This window comes from Strongylocentrotus purpuratus, unplaced genomic scaffold (assembly GCF_000002235.5).
Source record: "Strongylocentrotus purpuratus isolate Spur 01 unplaced genomic scaffold, Spur_5.0 spur5_scaffold_10, whole genome shotgun sequence".
Lineage (NCBI taxonomy): Eukaryota > Metazoa > Echinodermata > Echinoidea > Camarodonta > Strongylocentrotidae > Strongylocentrotus > Strongylocentrotus purpuratus.
The window spans coordinates 2,501,513-2,519,179 of record NW_022145595.1 but is presented as its reverse complement, the minus strand read 5'-3'; the positions used below and the strand labels follow the sequence as shown (position 1 = coordinate 2,519,179).

General features: G+C 39.4%; 1 protein-coding gene across 2 annotated transcripts in view; it reads right to left on the bottom strand.

Moving 5' to 3' along the window:
- The window catches only part of LOC100889560, a 36,533-nt gene that overhangs the window by 3,207 nt on the left and 15,659 nt on the right, over positions 1 to 17,667 (bottom strand). The window contains exons 6-12 of one of the 2 annotated variants that reach the window (XM_030979081.1): positions 16,600 to 16,753; positions 9,706 to 9,921; positions 8,434 to 8,788; positions 6,756 to 6,964; positions 5,124 to 5,255; positions 3,486 to 3,656; positions 481 to 603 (exon numbers count right to left, since the gene is read on the bottom strand). In XM_030979081.1, the coding sequence (XP_030834941.1) occupies positions 481 to 603; positions 3,486 to 3,656; positions 5,124 to 5,255; positions 6,756 to 6,964; positions 8,434 to 8,788; positions 9,706 to 9,921; positions 16,600 to 16,753 (1,360 nt within the window). The remainder of the gene's footprint in view (positions 1 to 480; positions 604 to 3,485; positions 3,657 to 5,123; positions 5,256 to 6,755; positions 6,965 to 8,433; positions 8,789 to 9,705; positions 9,922 to 16,599; positions 16,754 to 17,667) is intronic. The other variant, XM_030979082.1, reaches the window with a different exon arrangement.

Here is a 17,667-nt window from a genome sequence, read left to right as displayed (position 1 = left end):
CACACACAAAATCGCCCTCGCCGCTACGTGGCTCAGTAAAGAAAGAATGTAAAGGTTGCTCCGAATAATGAGGAGGAAATAATGTGCAGAACGGGAAAAAAATCGAGAGAGAATGTCATCAGGGGATGAAAGTCAGTAACAGCTATGTAGCTTGTATGGATATTTGTATAAACAAGAGCCCCCGTCAGTACTAAAAGAGCCCCTGTGAGAAGGCTCATGGGGGCTCTTTTTGGGGGGGAAGAGCCCCCGTGGACAAAAAATTAATTTGAGCCCTGCATATCACCAAAAAGCATAAACACAGATATGCATATGGGATAAAATATTAGTAAAATCTTAAATCTCTGAACATTAAAAGTTTGGCAAAAATTCCCATAAATCAGCCCTTCTTTCTAAGACAAAGTACACAAAGTCAACATTGAGCGACGCCACCCCCGGACCAAGACCGTTTGATAGACTAGGACCTGGCTGGGTTCTACTTACTTCTTCCATCCTGTTTGCAATGAACATGAGTCTGAGGATCATGATCTTCCAGCCCTTCTTCATCCTTTGTTTCCTTGGCATTAGTCCGATGAGGATGCTCACATACTCTAGAAGCATGCGGACCTAAACGGGATTAAACCATTTGGTTTAGTGTCACCTTTTCACAATTAAAAGATTTTTTAAATAATTTTTATCTTTTGATCTAGAATGCTCTAAATTACAAATGGTACATGAGTCGAAAGTACAACAATCACTGGGAAATTAGAGTCCATTTCTGTTGCAGTCCATTGTGTGGTAACCCTTACCAAAGAAAACTGCTTAATAAGCCTTCGATAAGCCTTCGCTAAGCCTTCACAAAGCCTTCAAAGACTTCATAAGCCTTCGAAGGCTTGTTTTAGTCTTCGACTGCTCATTAGTTTGCGAGAGCTAAGCCTTCAAAGACTTTCATATAAGCAGTCCAAAAATGTTGACTGCTTATTAAGCAGTCAGTAGAAAATAAGCCTTCAAGATAAGCAGTCGCTGAAAATAAGCCTTCAAAGATAAGCAGTCACTTTTAAAGAAGACCGCGAAGGCCTTCATTTTTCCAAATGTGTGCTGCCATCTAGTGGTAGAAGGCGAATAGGCCAACCGGTAATTTTCAAATTCAAATCTTCACTGAGACTCTGAGCTGAGCTGAACGGCGCATATTTCAATCATTACTTTGCAATTTCGCCAGATTTGTCTTCCTGTAAAACCCACAGTATAGGGAATAAGGGGTAGATTATTTACACCAGGAAAGAAGAATTTTGAGAGTATTCTAGAGCAAGAATTTAACAAAATGAGAAAGGATCGAATTTTGTTACCAAGATTACAGTCCCACACAAGCACTCTTGTGTTGGAGAAATACGATCAACTTTGCTTTGCACTGGACTGCTAGCCAGTGGCGGATCCAGGGGGGGGGGGGCCCGGGGGGCCCTGGCCCCCCCCCCCCCCTTGAGAAAAAAAATCATGTAAAATCACGTGATTTTTACCTTTTTGGGGGGTTGGGCCCCCCCCTGGCGCTCAAGGGGGGGTGCAAATTGAAATTTTTTTGAGGATCAAAAAAAAAAAAAAATGTGCTCACTACCCCCCCCCCACTGAGCGAATTTTTGGCCGGCGCGTTTTTCAAATTTTCGGGAGCAAAAAAAAAAAAAAAAAAAAAAAAATGTGCTCTGTACCCCCCCCCCCACCCCCCTCCCCCCCCCCCCCCCCCCCCCCTCCCCCCCCCCCCCCCCCCCTGAGCGACTTTTCGGCCGGCGCGATTTTCAAATTTTCGGGAGCAAATAAAAAAAAAGTTGGGCCCCCTCCCCTAAGAAATCCTGGATCCGCGCCTGCTGCTAGCTGCTGGAGCTACTTTAAACATCTTCATTTTGTCCAGAAGGTGAGTAATACAATTACACAATACGAAATTGAGTTTGCTTTCTGTACAGATTAGGAAATTGCATGGTCATTGATTTTGTAAATACTTGTTCACAAATATATTTGAGCAAATTAGCGCAGCTGCAGTTGATGACGGAAGGTTTAGGTAATATAGGCAGTCGAAGGTTTGTACCCAGTGGACAACGCTCGAAGGTTTAGGGGATAAGCAGTCGACAACGAAGGTTTAGGTGATTCAACGACGAAGGTATAAGCAGTCAATGATGAAGGCTTAGCTAATTTGCATATTAACTTGGCTGTGGGAAGGCCTACGGACTGCTTATAAGCCTTCGAAGGCTTAGGAAGGTTTAAACACGACTGCTTATATAGAGCTTCATTATAAGCAGTCGACTGCTTATTTAGAGCTTTATTATAAGCAGTCGACTGCTTATTTAGAGCTTCATTATAAGCAGTCGACTGCTTATTTAGAGCTTCATTATAAGCAGTCGAAGCTAATTTGCATATTAACTTGGCTGTGGGAAGGCCTATCGACTGCTTACAAGCCTTCGAAGGCTTGCAGCAATACATTGACATGCATGTTGCAAATGAAGGCTTGCGACTGCTTATATCGACTGCTTGTGACTGCTTATGCGACTGCTTAGCGAAGGCCTTCAGTTCGGTAAGGGAAACGCTTATTTTCTTATTACTCTTGTGAACCACACTGTGATTCACGAGAGTAATTTATTTGAAAATAATCATTGAAGTCTTTAAATTGGCAATGCAGAGCAAAATTTTGAGTCATCATTTTCTGGTAAAAATTAAACATTTCTGGTTGATTCAAACCAAAAATTCATTCACACTGTTTCATTTAATAAACACCCTTTTTTTTCTTCTCTAAACTACGAGTGGTAAAAAACCTGCGACATATAAACGCTGCCAATTTGAGGAGGAAAATATGATTCATTCGGAAACTATAAAATGCTATGGGTCGAAGAGGTTATCAAAGTAAAAACAAGACAAAACGTGGACCCCAAAAAAATACTTTTTTTTCCCTGCATGTAAAACATGTAGTACAGTTTTGAACTTGCAAAAATAGGTCCAGATGGAAGTAAAAATACGAGGCTCATTATGAAAACCCATCTCTAGAATAATTTCAAACCCATTATCATCACTTTTATACCTTACAACAGTGTTGTTCTGTAAATAATTTTACAGTGTATGTGAATGCTGAAGTATATATATACCAGTAGCAGTTTAATCATAGAGAACATGCTAGATTTTAGATGCTGCTTTATATTTGTATTGGCTTGCATGGTGATGTAGATGTACAGTAGGCTTGCGGTTGCACCATGTGTGAGAGGGAGGGGGGGGGGGGGAGGATATATTGGGGAGACCTGGAAAGGACTCTCAGTAATCTTTCTTTATTGAGTGTGTGTATTCCTGAAAAGGAGTTTTGGTAGTCTTAAAAAAGTCTGTTCGTTATCTTTCTTAGCTTATAGCTCTAAGGAGAACTATAGCGCCGGTTGGAGAGAATGGGTAGTATATAGGAGTGGTTTCAAACAGGTTGACTATCAATATATTGTATTATCATGATTATCATCAATAATAATAAAGGGGCATGCCTTGCTTACCTCTGCTGCAAAGGCGGCCATCTTGGTTGCCGTAGCAACCAATGTAGTCAGCCGTGATTGGTCAGTCTGGCTGAAGGAATAGCTCCAAGGAATTGTATCTTGATGATCCCAGGTACTTTGTGGGAGTAGATCATCATCAGGCAGTTGAGAAGCAGTCTCGGGTACAAAGAACTGCAGGAAGACAACGTTGAGATGAACTATGATAATGGCTACTGGCAGATCATGGGGTGGGACCACATCAACTGGCCTGTGCCGCCTCCACCCCCCCCCCCCCCACAACTGTTAAGACCCAATGGGTAGAAGAAATCATGTTCTCCTTTCAAATTCTTTGATCAGCCCCTGAGTGATCAAAGATATAGTGGTACATTGAGATTCTTACATAGGAAAAATCCTATAGCATGAAACCAGGGTATCCCTACCCTAAAATATATGATTATATAAGGCTTGTGGCAATTATATCTTTTATGCGAGAGGCCCCTTATACAGAGCGCTAACCTGTATCTCACAGTATTTGTGTTCTCTCTATTCCTCTACTCTGCATTCTCTCTCTCTCACACTCTCCCTCTTCATCCTTCACCCACCCTTCTCCAATGGGTAGCCGGTCCCTAGCTCAAGTTCCATCCCTTACTATCGGGCTAAATACCTGCAGGAATATGTTGGTTACTTTGCAGGTGATTCTCCGCATTTTCAGTAAAGTGCATTTTGTTTACTTAATTGTGACGTACTCCCAACTTTTCACCAAGATATTTCTTTGAGCTGTAAAGCTTTTCAAAGGCAATGCACCTTGTTATTTACTTTAAACTATTTTCATGTTGTCTTGGAAGGGCTATAAGGATTTTTATTCTTAATTTTTGCTGTAAGCACTTGAAAAATCTTTGCCCTAATAAAAACTGTTGGATTTAAGGCAAGAAACTTCTCTTCTTCAAAACGAAGAGCACAAACTAGACTACCTACCATTCTCCGTGCGAGCTTCTGAGCTTGCTGGTGGTGCTTCGTGATGATCTTATGATTCTCAAACTAGACTACCTACCATTCTCCGTGCAAGCTTCTCAGCTTGCTGATAGTGCTTCGTGATGATCTTATGATTCTCAAACTAGACTACCTACCATTCTCCGTGCGAGTTTCTGAGCTTGCTGGTGGTGCTTCGTGATGATCTTATGATTCTCAAACTAGACTACCTACCATTCTCCGTGCGAGCTTCTGAGCTTGCTGATGGTGCTTTGTGATGATCTTATGATTCTCAAACTAGACTACCTACCATTCTCCGTGCGAGCTTCTGAGCTTGCTGATGGTGCTTTGTGATGATCTTATGATTCTCAAACTAGACTACCTACCATTCTCCGTGCGAGCTTCTGAGCTTGCTGATGGTGCTTTGTGATGATCTTATGATTCTCAAACTAGACTACCTACCATTCTCCGTGCGAGCTTCTCAGCTCGCTGGTGGTGCTTCGTGATGATCTTATGATTCTCAAACTAGACTACCTACCATTCTCCGTGCGAGCTTCTCAGCTCGCTGGTGGTGCTTGGTGATGATCTTATGATTCTCAAACTAGACTACCTACCATTCTCCGTGCGAGCTCCTCAGCTCGCTGGTGGTGCTTGGTGATGATCTTATGATTCACAAACTAGACTACCTACCATTCTCCGTGCGAGCTCCTCAGCTTGCTGGTGGTGCTTCACGATGACCTTATGACTCCTCATCTTATGATTCTCAATGGCAAGCTCAGTGAAGAAGACGGATTGATTTCTCCTTGATGACAGTAACACAGTCTAAAAGAAATACAAAATTAAATATTATTTCCAAAGGGACAGCTTAAAGATAAAGGCCAGTTATGGCTATGTGATTGCATTGTGAAAGAAACGTTGTGGAATCGATCAGAAAAGGTTGATCATCTAGCATATAAGTATTGGTGTGAACTGCAAGGTTCTGGAATCATCAAAATGATAAGAAATTTGGCCCAGTCTTCGTAAAGTTACGAGCACTTTACACAGAAAGATGTATATGGGACTACGCACACGTGCGCGACACGTGCGTTTATCTCTCACACACCAATAGATAAATTCATTTACCAAATATATCAATTAGTAGCGATTTCCTGGCAAATTTGTTATCATCATGTATTAGTCAAAACATACTCTTTCACACGATTGGTAATAAGAGCTTCCATTTATTTTTTTGAAATTGGGGCGTTTCCAATACTGGTCTTTACCTTTTATGACGTTTGGCTATGACGTCAAATGGAACATGTCCTTGTATTTGATCACGAGTTGATACTCTTGCTGATATACATTTCGTCGTTTCTGGAATAATCTCCCCAATTCAATCGCAGACGTGTTTAGTCAGTGAATTTACAGTTGGACCATTTGAGATTGCTTTATGTTATTTTCATTTGGATATATGCCTCCCATAATACAATAATTTCTGGTAATCATGTAAAAATTTAGCCGATAAAGCTTTTCTCATTTTTTTTTCTTCTAATGATGGACGGGATACGTCCTAACCCACTGTGGAAATAAAAATGATGCCCCAACATTCGCTCTGGCAACATCTGCCACAGGCTATATTTTGTCAAAACTTCAGGCTAAGGGTTAGGGTCAGGTATAGTGCTTAAACTTGGGTTTCAGTTAGGAGTAATTTGGTTCATGTAGGACATTGCTGCAGAGTAGTTATCGCAGGAGCATGTGTCATTGAACCGTAAAAGCATGATGGTATAAGTTCATGTTAACTTTATGTACAAAGGATAGAAATTTAGCAAAAAGGGTGTTTTACAGAGATGTTTGCAGATTTGAATTTATAAAAGGCACTTTTTGTTTTAAAGAGCAAGAAAGTTCACGAAACAGAGTCACATATTTCAAAGAGAAACCTAGCTTCGACTTAAATGACATGAAGCAAAGTCTGCAAAATGGGATACTACATGTATTTGTTTTGGGGTATATTCATGTTCAATTTGTACCTGTTTTAAGCAAAAAGGGGTAATCTTTATACTTGATTAACAATCGTGTATGACCCCGTTGATAATGAGGCACTGTAAACGTGGAAATATTTGCGGTACATTAATTTTCACGGATTTCGCGCTAAAGTCGGTGTCCGCAAATTTTTGAACCCGCTAAAATATAAACAAGACTTCTTACGCGTGATTTGAACGGGCTGAATTTGGTGCAACGCAAATTTAAGGACCAGCGATTATGTTTTGGGGTCGCTCAGCGTGAAAAATTTAACGCGCAAAAAAAGCAGCGTTTGCAGTAATATCATCTTTCAAAGAAACCTACCTCGAGATTCTCCTGCTTCTGAGGGCACTTAAAATTCCAAAGAGAGAGGTCATGGTCCTGCCATGCCGCTAAGCATTCCCAACAGAAGTTGAAGCCACAGATACAGTACATCGAATTGCAGCCGCCTTTCTTCTCCATGGGGTTACGACAGGAAGGGCACCGTTTGACCTTTACGGATGTGATTCTCTCGGATTTTTCATTATCAACACCTACAAGAAATAAAGAAATATGTGGACTCTTTTAAACTGTGCACTAATCTATCCCAGGGGATGCTCAAGGTACCTATATACATGTGTAGTAATGTAATTATGATGGCATTGCTTTAGCTGAGATGCCCTAAGGTGCTGAGAGCATACAAGAAATACATAAATAATAATAATAATAATAATAACTAGATGGAACTTCGACTGCGCGCAGTCGAAAATGATGCCTCCGTCATAGAGCAAGTTTACAAACCAAAAAGCAATTTCTCATATACATATATGACCCTTTGATCTTTGACCTCATGACCCTAAAATGTACTCAGTTCATTGGCTCTGCAAGATACATACATGATCTAAGTTTGGCAGGAATCCATCTATCTGTTCTAATGATAATGCGTTCACAAGCTATTTTTTGCATACATAATGAGCCGCATGACCTTTGACCTTTGACCTCGTGACCCCAAAATCTAATCAGTTCATCGGCTCTGCAAGTAACATACATGACCTAAGTTTGGCAGGAATCCATCAATCGGTTCTTGAGATAACGCGATCACGAGCTGTTTTTGCATACATAATGAGCCTTGTGACCTTTGACCTTTGACCTCGTGACCCCAAAATCTAATCAGTTCATCGGCTCTGCAAGATACATACATGACCAAAGTTTGGCAGGAATCCATCAATCGGTTCTTGAGATAACGCGATCACGAGCTGTTTTTGCATACATAATGAGCCCTGTGACCTTTGACCTTTGACCTCGTGACCTCAAAATCTAATCAGTTTATCGGCTCTGCAAGATACATACATGACCAAAGTTTGGCAGGAATCCATCAATTGGTTCTTCAGATAACGCGATCACGAGAACGGGACGTACGGACGGACGGACGGACAACCCGAAAACATAATGCCTCCGGCTACTTCGTAACGAAGGCATAATAATCTTTTAAAGTCCACTCCAAATTTTTTATTAAACCCAAAATGGAAATTCTTTTTGCCCGGCAGCCACGTACTGAGCAGCGCCAGATCGATGTTGCTCTATCCCTTTAATGTTGAACGCCAAACAAGGTAGCAGCAACTCCCATCTTTTAACGTCTTTTGGTATATGACGCGGCCGGGGTTTGAACCCACGACCTCCCGGTTGTGAGGCGGATGCTCTACTGACTGAACCAACACACTGGTCTTCCTATAAGCTATACTACCTTGGTGGAGAATGGACATTACTGTTATGGCGTAACTTGACTGCAACCCTGGTCATTTTTTTAGAAGCGTAACATATAATTTTGGTCTATTTGCTCCTCACTTTTAATTGTATTGCCAAGAAAACTAGACTATTTATCCTCTATTTCCAAGGATTTAGAGCAAAAGATAGATTTAAAATATATTTAAAATTGATGAAGCTACCAATTCACAAAGGGCCATGCATCTTTTGACTAACACAAAACCAGAAAGCATGGTAGACCTAAACATGTATTATTCACCAGTGTCTTTTATATGCTGGATGTGCTGCTCTGCTTCCTTACAGGTAGCCGGCCAGTGAGCAGCCTTCTGGCACTCGGAGCACCACATCACACCACACTCACAGGGGACAGGAACCCCCAGTAACCTCTCAGAAGCCTCTGGTCCTGATTCCAGACCGGTCTTGGACCCGGTCTTGGACTGATCCTTCTCCTTGACCTGGACCAGCCGGCCGCATTTAGGATTGGGACACCATTTCCATTGGGGATGACCGTTGATGCGGTTGTCATGGAGACGGGTAAGATGGATGTGGGTGAGAGCATCAGGCAAGACGGACAGTAGAGTGGTCTTGTCAATCATGGATTCACATTGGAATGCCTTCAAGAATAAATGGGGGGAAACATTGACAAATCTAGCATTTACATTTACATGACCATTAACAAATGAACTACTGTCAACATGCTGTTCTAAAAGATGGAGTGAATATAATATATTACATACTGGATAAAAGTCCTTGTAGACTGCTTCATTTTCACTCATCACACAGTTTCACAGTGACATAAGGACCTTAAAGGCATCATTAACAATGTTAAATATGAGATGCATGGCCCTACGTGCCACTAGTGTCTGTGATATGGTGTAATATGGAAGCCATCAAAAAATTGCGCTTCAAAATGATCAAGAAGTGACTCAAAAAGAGTAAAAATCTTTGAGTGACTGGTTTTACCATACTTGTTTTCCCCTATAGACTGTAGTGTAATGAAAACCGTTTGGCAAACGTGAAAGTTGGTTTCGATTTCAAATCATAAACATCTTGATAATCAGACAGGCTGTCGGCTTGTAAAAGTCAAGGAGTTCCTGATTGACCTAAAGGTTTATAATTATCATTGCAGCATGAGCTAAATCCAGGATTTTGTTTCAGAATCTGAGACAAAGTTACCGGATCCCTTTAAGCTTTAGCCTCATCAAATCATGACGATCGAGGAACTACACAGGTAAAGGTAGTGATGCCTTTTTAAGAATCAAAGACATACAAACGAAGACTGCAGCTCTCAATGAAATACTGTAGTCCTGCTTCACTGGGGAGTTTCATTACCTGGTCTGATCTATTAAAGAAAAGTAATACATTTTCCTTCTTTTCGAAAGACACATTTTCGTCACATTACTTTCACCACGTTTCTCAAATTGTTAAATAACATTTTTCGATGATTTGTCCACGCATACTCCAAGAAACTTGCTGTAAATGTTATGATTCCCCTTCAATAGCCAAAGTCATGCACAAAAAGATTACTTACTGGACAATGGATGATGGTCTCGCCCATCAGCACCCTGCTGGTTACATGATGTACCCAGCATGCATTGCAGAACAAATGGCTACATCCATGCAGGGCAGTCCCCTTCTCTTCACCTTCATCACCAGAGGGCGCTAGACTCTCCAAGCAGATTCCACAGCTGTCCTCACCCTCAAGGCTGATCTCCGATTCAGAGAAATCAGGGGTCCCATTTAGATGCTTAAGAGGGCATTGAAAAGTAATTCAATGATTTAAACATAATTCGGTAATAGTAACCTAAATACAAAGACCACCTATTTTGTTTTCCTTGAAAATGGTTTCTCATTGAAACATGTACTAAAGGAACCTGTCTATAAAGACCACGTTTTGTGTTTCTCTCGGGCTGTCGCTATAGACAGGGTTGACTGTATTTTCTTTGCCTTTATAAATTTTTAATGTAGCACTAGCGCTTTGCCCACGTCAGCTGCTTCTAAAGATATCCGTGCTTGCAGAAGTAAAAATATAATGATAATAATAATAATAGTATTGACATTGATATAGCACTTTATACTAATGTTTGTAAGCGATGTCCTATTAGTTAGCTGGCATTAGTCAACCTACCCTAATAGGCTAGTGCTCTGGCAATCAAGGAATTTCATCTTACCAAGTACCCATTTACATCACCTGGGTATAGACTGGCAAATGTAGATTAATGCCTTGCCAAATAACATTAGAGCCGCGGCAAGACTCAAACCATGTATCCATGTCACCTCTACGTGTTAGAGGTGGTATCCGTATGTTATGTCTTTGTTATCATAAAAGATTGTATTTGTGTGTGTAGTGTACTGGTAAAAATGTAAATTTCACCTGTTAAACAATTTCATGAATGAATTAGGGAAGTTCACACCTACAGAAATCGTGATCTGAAAATTGTCTTTTTGCGTGTGTGGATAGAATAATTTTACTAATCTTCGCGATTCGCAGTAAGTCTTACTATTTTTCAGAATAATCGCGATAGTTTGCCGGGCGCTGTGTGTGTGAATGGTACTAAGAATAAACTAGATGGAATTTTGACCGCGCGCAGTCGAAAATGCATGCCTCCGCCATAGAGCAATTTTTAAAATTCAAGTTTGATTGTAATCCATCTGTCGGTTTCAATGATAATGCACTCCCAAGCTATTTATAGGCATACATAATGAGCCCCATGACCTTTGACCTGATGACCCTAAAATCGAATCAGTTCATTGGCTCTGCAAGATACATATACATCAGGGGTGATAGTGAGCACTAAAAAAAAATTGGTTTTTGTTTTCCCCTCAACCACGCCCCCCTTGAGTAAAAAAAAAGAAAAAAGAGTATTCGCGGGGTGAAAATGGCATCTTACAACATTCCCCCCCTTTCGAGTAAGAAAATTGGGACAAAAGTGGAAAAATTGGGGGAAAATTGGGGAAAAATAGGGAAGAATAGAGATAATAAGAGGGAAATCGGGAAAATCGAGAAAATCAGGATAAATAAAAAAGTTTTTAACCCTTACTTAACTGGGGGGGGGGGGGGGGAGGGAGGAGGGAGCTCGGAGGCCCCCCCCCCACCCAAACAAATTTTGTTGCGCATGAACCGCCATGTTTTCGGCGATGCTGCTTCATGAGTTTTTTCTTTCAAGTCTTACGGATCTTTTGACACCAAGTTTTTGAAAATCAGACATTCAGCTAGAGAGTTACTTGACCTATTGTGACCTAAGGTCAAGCCGAAAATTGAGAAATTTGTCATTTTGTGTACAAAATGAATGGCAAAGTGAAGTTTCTAGTTTGGTCTATAAATCAGCATAATTTTACTCTTTAGAGTTTCGTTATCATTTATTCAAGCAAAATATTGATACGTAATAACCTCAAGTATCAGAAGTCCTAAAACAATACAATACATAAGATTAAGAATTAATAACAATAGAATACAAAAGAAGTTCATAAAACAATGAAATACATAAGAATTGAAATAGACATGGACAATTTTTTTATGTGATAATGCCCGATAGGCTTTTTAGAAACTTTTTGCCACAAAATCAACTCTGTAAAAGCTTATTTATGTAATTGTTAATAAAAATCATTATTCATGAATTTGATTTGCATAAATTAGCATAATTGATAAAATAAGCAATTTTCAGCAAAATAATAGTGAGGTCTCTTCCTTTGCGCAATTTCTCAAGACGCGTGCCAAATTTCAAGGCAATCGGCCCCTCCCCCCCCCCCCCCCCAGTCAGGGAGGTGCTCAAAATAGCCCAGTTAAGTAAGGGTTAAGTAACGGAACATATTTCAAGTGGTTCTTGACATATCATGACAAGTCCTATACATGTAGTCTGAATTTTTCAAGTTGACCTCTATGACCTTTGACATACATGTACTTCAAAATCTAATCTGATCGTTTTCCTATGGTGATATATATACTATCCTTAAGTTTGAAGTTTAAAATCTCAAATGGTTCTTGAGATATCGCGAAAACGAGCTCAAGACATGGAATTTCACAAGTTGACCTCTGTGACCCTTGACCTACGTGCTCCAAAATCTAAACAGATCGTCTTCCTATGGTGATACATACTATCATTAAGTTTGAAGTGAAAATTCTCCAGTGGTTCTTGAGATATCGCGATAACGATCTCAATGTATGGAATTTCATAAGTTGACCTCTGTGACCCTTGACCTGTGACCTACGTGCTCCAAAATCTAATCAGATTGTCTTCCTATGGTGATACATACATGTACTATCCTTAAGTTTGAAGTTTTTACATCTCCAGTGGTTCTTGAGATATCATGATAACAATCTCAATGTATGGAATTTCATAAGTTGACCTCTGTGACCCTTGACCTTTGACCTACGTGCTCCAAAATCTAATCAGATTGTCTTCCTATGGTGATACACACTATCATTAAGTTTGAAGTTTAAATCTCCAGTGGTTCTTGAGATATTATGATATGATGATACATACTATCCTTAAGTTTGAAGTTTTTACATCTCCAGTGGTTCTTGAGATATCATGATAACAATCTCAATGTATGGAATTTCATAAGTTGACCTCTATGACCCTTGACCTTTGACCTACGTGCTCCAAAATGTAATCAGATTGTTTTCCTATAGTGATACACACTATCACTAAGTTTGAAGTTTAAATCTCCAGTGGTTCTTGAGATATCATGATAACGATCTCAATGTATGGAATTTCATAAGTTGACCTCTGTGACCCTTGACCTTTGACATACGTGCTCCAAAATCTAATCAGATCGTCTTCCTATGGTGATACATACTATCCTTAAGTTTGAAGTTTAAATCTCAAATGGTTCTTGAGATATCGCGCTAACAAACTCAATACAAGGAATTTCATAAGTTGACCTCTGTGACCCTTGACCTGTGACCTACGTGCTCCAAAATCTAATCAGATTGTCTTCCTATGGTGATACACACTATCATTAAGATTGAAGTTTAAATCTCCAGTGGTTCTTGAGATATTATGATATGGTGATACATACTATCATTAAGTTTGAAGTGAAAATTCTCCAGTGGTTCTTGAGATATCGCGATAACGATCTCAATGTATGGAATTTCATAAGTTGACCTCTGTGACCCTTGACCTTTGACCTACGTGCTCCAAAATCTAATCAGATCGTCTTCCTATGGTGATACATACTATCCTTAAGTTTGAAGTTTTTACATCTCCAGTGGTTCTTGAGATATCATGATAACAATCTCAATGTATGGAATTTCATGAGTTGACCTCTATGACCCTTGACCTTTGACCTACGTGCTCCAAAATGTAATCAGATTGTTTTCCTATAGTGATACACACTATCACTAAGTTTGAAGTTTAAATCTCCAGTGGTTCTTGAGATATCATGATAACAATCTCAATGTATGGAATTTCATAAGTTGACCTCTGTGACCCTTGACCTTTGACATACGTGCTCCAAAATCTAATCAGATCGTCTTCCTATGGTGATACATACTATCCTTAAGTTTGAAGTTTAAATCTCAAATGGTTCTTGAGATATCGCGCTAACAAACTCAATACAAGGAATTTCATAAGTTGACCTCTGTGACCCTTGACCTGTGACCTACGTGCTCCAAAATCTAATCAGATTGTCTTCCTATGGTGATACATACATGTACTATCATCAAGTTTGGAGTTTAAATCTCCAGTGGTTCTTGAGATATCATGATAACAATCTCAATGTATGGAATTTCATAAGTTGACCTCTGTGACCCTTGACCTTTGGCCTACGTGCTCCAAAATCTAATCAGATTGTCTTCCTATGGTGATACACACTATCATTAAGTTTGAAGTTTAAATCTCCAGTGGTTCTTGAGATATTATGATATGGTGATACATACTATCATTAAGTTTGAAGTGAAAATTCTCCAGTGGTTCTTGAGATATCGCGATAACGATCTCAATGTATGGAATTTCATAAGTTGACCTCTGTGACCCTTGACCTTTGACATACGTGCTCCAAAATCTAATCAGATCGTCTTCCTATGGTGATACATACTATCCTTAAGTTTGAAGTTTAAATCTCAAATGGTTCTTGAGATATCGCGCTAACAAACTCAATACAAGGAATTTCATAAGTTGACCTCTGTGACCCTTGACCTGTGACCTACGTGCTCCAAAATCTAATCAGATCGTCTTCCTATGGTGATACATACTATCCTTAAGTTTGAAGTTTTTACATCTCCAGTGGTTCTTGAGATATCATGATAACAATCTCAATGTATGGAATTTCATGAGTTGACCTCTATGACCCTTGACCTTTGACCTACGTGCTCCAAAATCTAATCAGATCGTCTTCCTATGGTGATACATACTATCCTTAAGTTTGAAGATTTTACATCTCCAGTGGTTCTTGAGATATCATGATAACAATCTCAATGTATGGAATTTCATAAGTTGACCTCTATGACCCTTGACCTTTGACCTACGTGCTCCAAAATGTAATCAGATTGTTTTCCTATAGTGATACACACTATCACTAAGTTTGAAGTTTAAATCTCCAGTGGTTCTTGAGATATCATGATAACAATCTCAATGTATGGAATTTCATAAGTTGACCTCTGTGACCCTTGACCTTTGGCCTACGTGCTCCAAAATCTAATCAGATTGTCTTCCTATGGTGATACACACTATCATTAAGTTTGAAGTTTAAATCTCCAGTGGTTCTTGAGATATTATGATATGGTGATACATACTATCATTAAGTTTGAAGTGAAAATTCTCCAGTGGTTCTTGAGATATCGCGATAACGATCTCAATGTATGGAATTTCATAAGTTGACCTCTGTGACCCTTGACCTTTGACCTACGTGCTCCAAAATCTAATCAGATCGTCTTCCTATGGTGATACATACTATCCTTAAGTTTGAAGATTTTACATCTCCAGTGGTTCTTGAGATATCATGATAACAATCTCAATGTATGGAATTTCATAAGTTGACCTCTATGACCCTTGACCTTTGACCTACGTGCTCCAAAATGTAATCAGATTGTTTTCCTATAGTGATACACACTATCACTAAGTTTGAAGTTTAAATCTCCAGTGGTTCTTGAGATATCATGATAACAATCTCAATGTATGGAATTTCATAAGTTGACCTCTGTGACCCTTGACCTTTGGCCTACGTGCTCCAAAATCTAATCAGATTGTCTTCCTATGGTGATACACACTATCATTAAGTTTGAAGTTTAAATCTCCAGTGGTTCTTGAGATATTATGATATGGTGATACATACTATCATTAAGTTTGAAGTGAAAATTCTCCAGTGGTTCTTGAGATATCGCGATAACGATCTCAATGTATGGAATTTCATAAGTTGACCTCTGTGACCCTTGACCTTTGACCTACGTGCTCCAAAATCTAATCAGATCGTCTTCCTATGGTGATACATACTATCCTTAAGTTTGAAGATTTTACATCTCCAGTGGTTCTTGAGATATCATGATAACAATCTCAATGTATGGAATTTCATAAGTTGACCTCTATGACCCTTGACCTTTGACCTACGTGCTCCAAAATGTAATCAGATTGTTTTCCTATAGTGATACACACTATCACTAAGTTTGAAGTTTAAATCTCCAGTGGTTCTTGAGATATCATGATAACAATCTCAATGTATGGAATTTCATAAGTTGACCTCTGTGACCCTTGACCTTTGACATACGTGCTCCAAAATCTAATCAGATCGTCTTCCTATGGTGATACATACTATCCTTAAGTTTGAAGTTTAAATCTCAAATGGTTCTTGAGATATCGCTCTAACAAACTCAATACAAGGAATTTCATAAGTTGACACCTGTGACCTGTGACCTTTGACCTACGTACTCCAAAATCTTATCAGATCGTCTTCCTATGGTGATAAATACTATTCCCGAGTCTTAAGTTTAAATCTTAAATGGTTCTTGAGATATTGTGATAACCGTCAAACGGGACGGACGTACGGACGTACGGACGGACAACCCGAAAACATGATGCCTCCGGCACCACCTTCGGTGGCGGAGGCATAAAAAGTGATTGATTTAAATCCCAGGAATGCAAGCACGCGTACATCGTTGTGATTCAAGCATGTGCAGTTTGGACATTCTTGTCCTCGAGCGAGAATTGTCCGCGTGTGATTGGTCGGCAAAAAAAATTAAATCTTTGCATCGCGATCCAATTCGCACTATTTATTGACATGTGTGCATGGACGCAAAAAAAAATCCATCTTTATATTGTGATCCAAATCGCACTAATTGTTATGTGTGCACGGGCCTACTGGCACATCTAAATTTGACTGATTTAACCGCAATGTAAAAATACAATCCAACTAGAATGTGAAGTACTAATTCACATGACAACCGATTATAATTAATTTGACCATTAGGACCTTGGTAATGGGTTTATACCTGTTCATATCCAGCCTCCGCATCATCTAACTGAGCTTTGACATGTTCAGGAGTGTCATATGTGAAAGTCCATCCCATCATGCTTTGCACAGTCTCCAGCGTGACTTCCGGTCTCCTGGATTTACAAACGTTAGATTCCAATATCTCCTGGCAACTATACATTACAAAATGAAAAGTTAAATACATCTCATTATTTTGTTACTTATCTTTTCAATAAACATGTACCATTACATTATCTTTACAACCCTTTCATTTGTAATTTAAAGAAAAATGAAAACAAAGAGAAAAGGAAAGACACTCCTTTCTTGAAAGTGGAGAGTAAAAGGGAAAGAGAGAAAAATATAATTTACATATATATATTAGTGCATTGTGCTTAGCACACTGTGTGGCTATATTTGCTGAATTTCTAAATCATTTATATATTTTTAATTGGACATTGTCTTGTTGCTCATTTAATTATTTACTGAATATTTTGCAGTACCACTATATACGCTTCAGGAGAAGAAAAAAACACGTTATACATCAAAGAAATCCCTCCTATGTTTCTTCATCAAACTCTCTCTGTCTCTCTCTCTCTCTCTCTTAAAGCCTACCTTACTTTCTTCTTATTTGCTTATTCGCTTCCACCCTTTATAATTAGTCAAGTTACATGTATATTCTGTGGTCAAGTCCCCTTCCCCCCCCCAAAAAAAAAAAAAAAAAAAAAACTGGCTACTACCATAGCATAGTTAGAGAGATAGTTGTGACACAGGCACAGGCACAGGCACCCTGATCTAAAAGTCAATTCATGGAGCTTCAAATAGTTCCCTCTCACATACAATCTCCAGGGGGGGGGGGGGAGAACTATTTAGAGCTCCATTTATTGACCTTTGATCTTGTACGTGTGCACGTGTCACAGCTATCCCTCTCAATAGGCTATGGCTACTACTATCCCTCCCGGGGTAGCGTGTACTAAGTTAGCGCGTACTAAGTTAGTCCACACTATTATGGAGTGCCTGTTGCAAACTCATTTACCCTGTACAGATTATTTTAGTCCTTCAATGAAAAGTGTCCAAAAAATTAATTTTG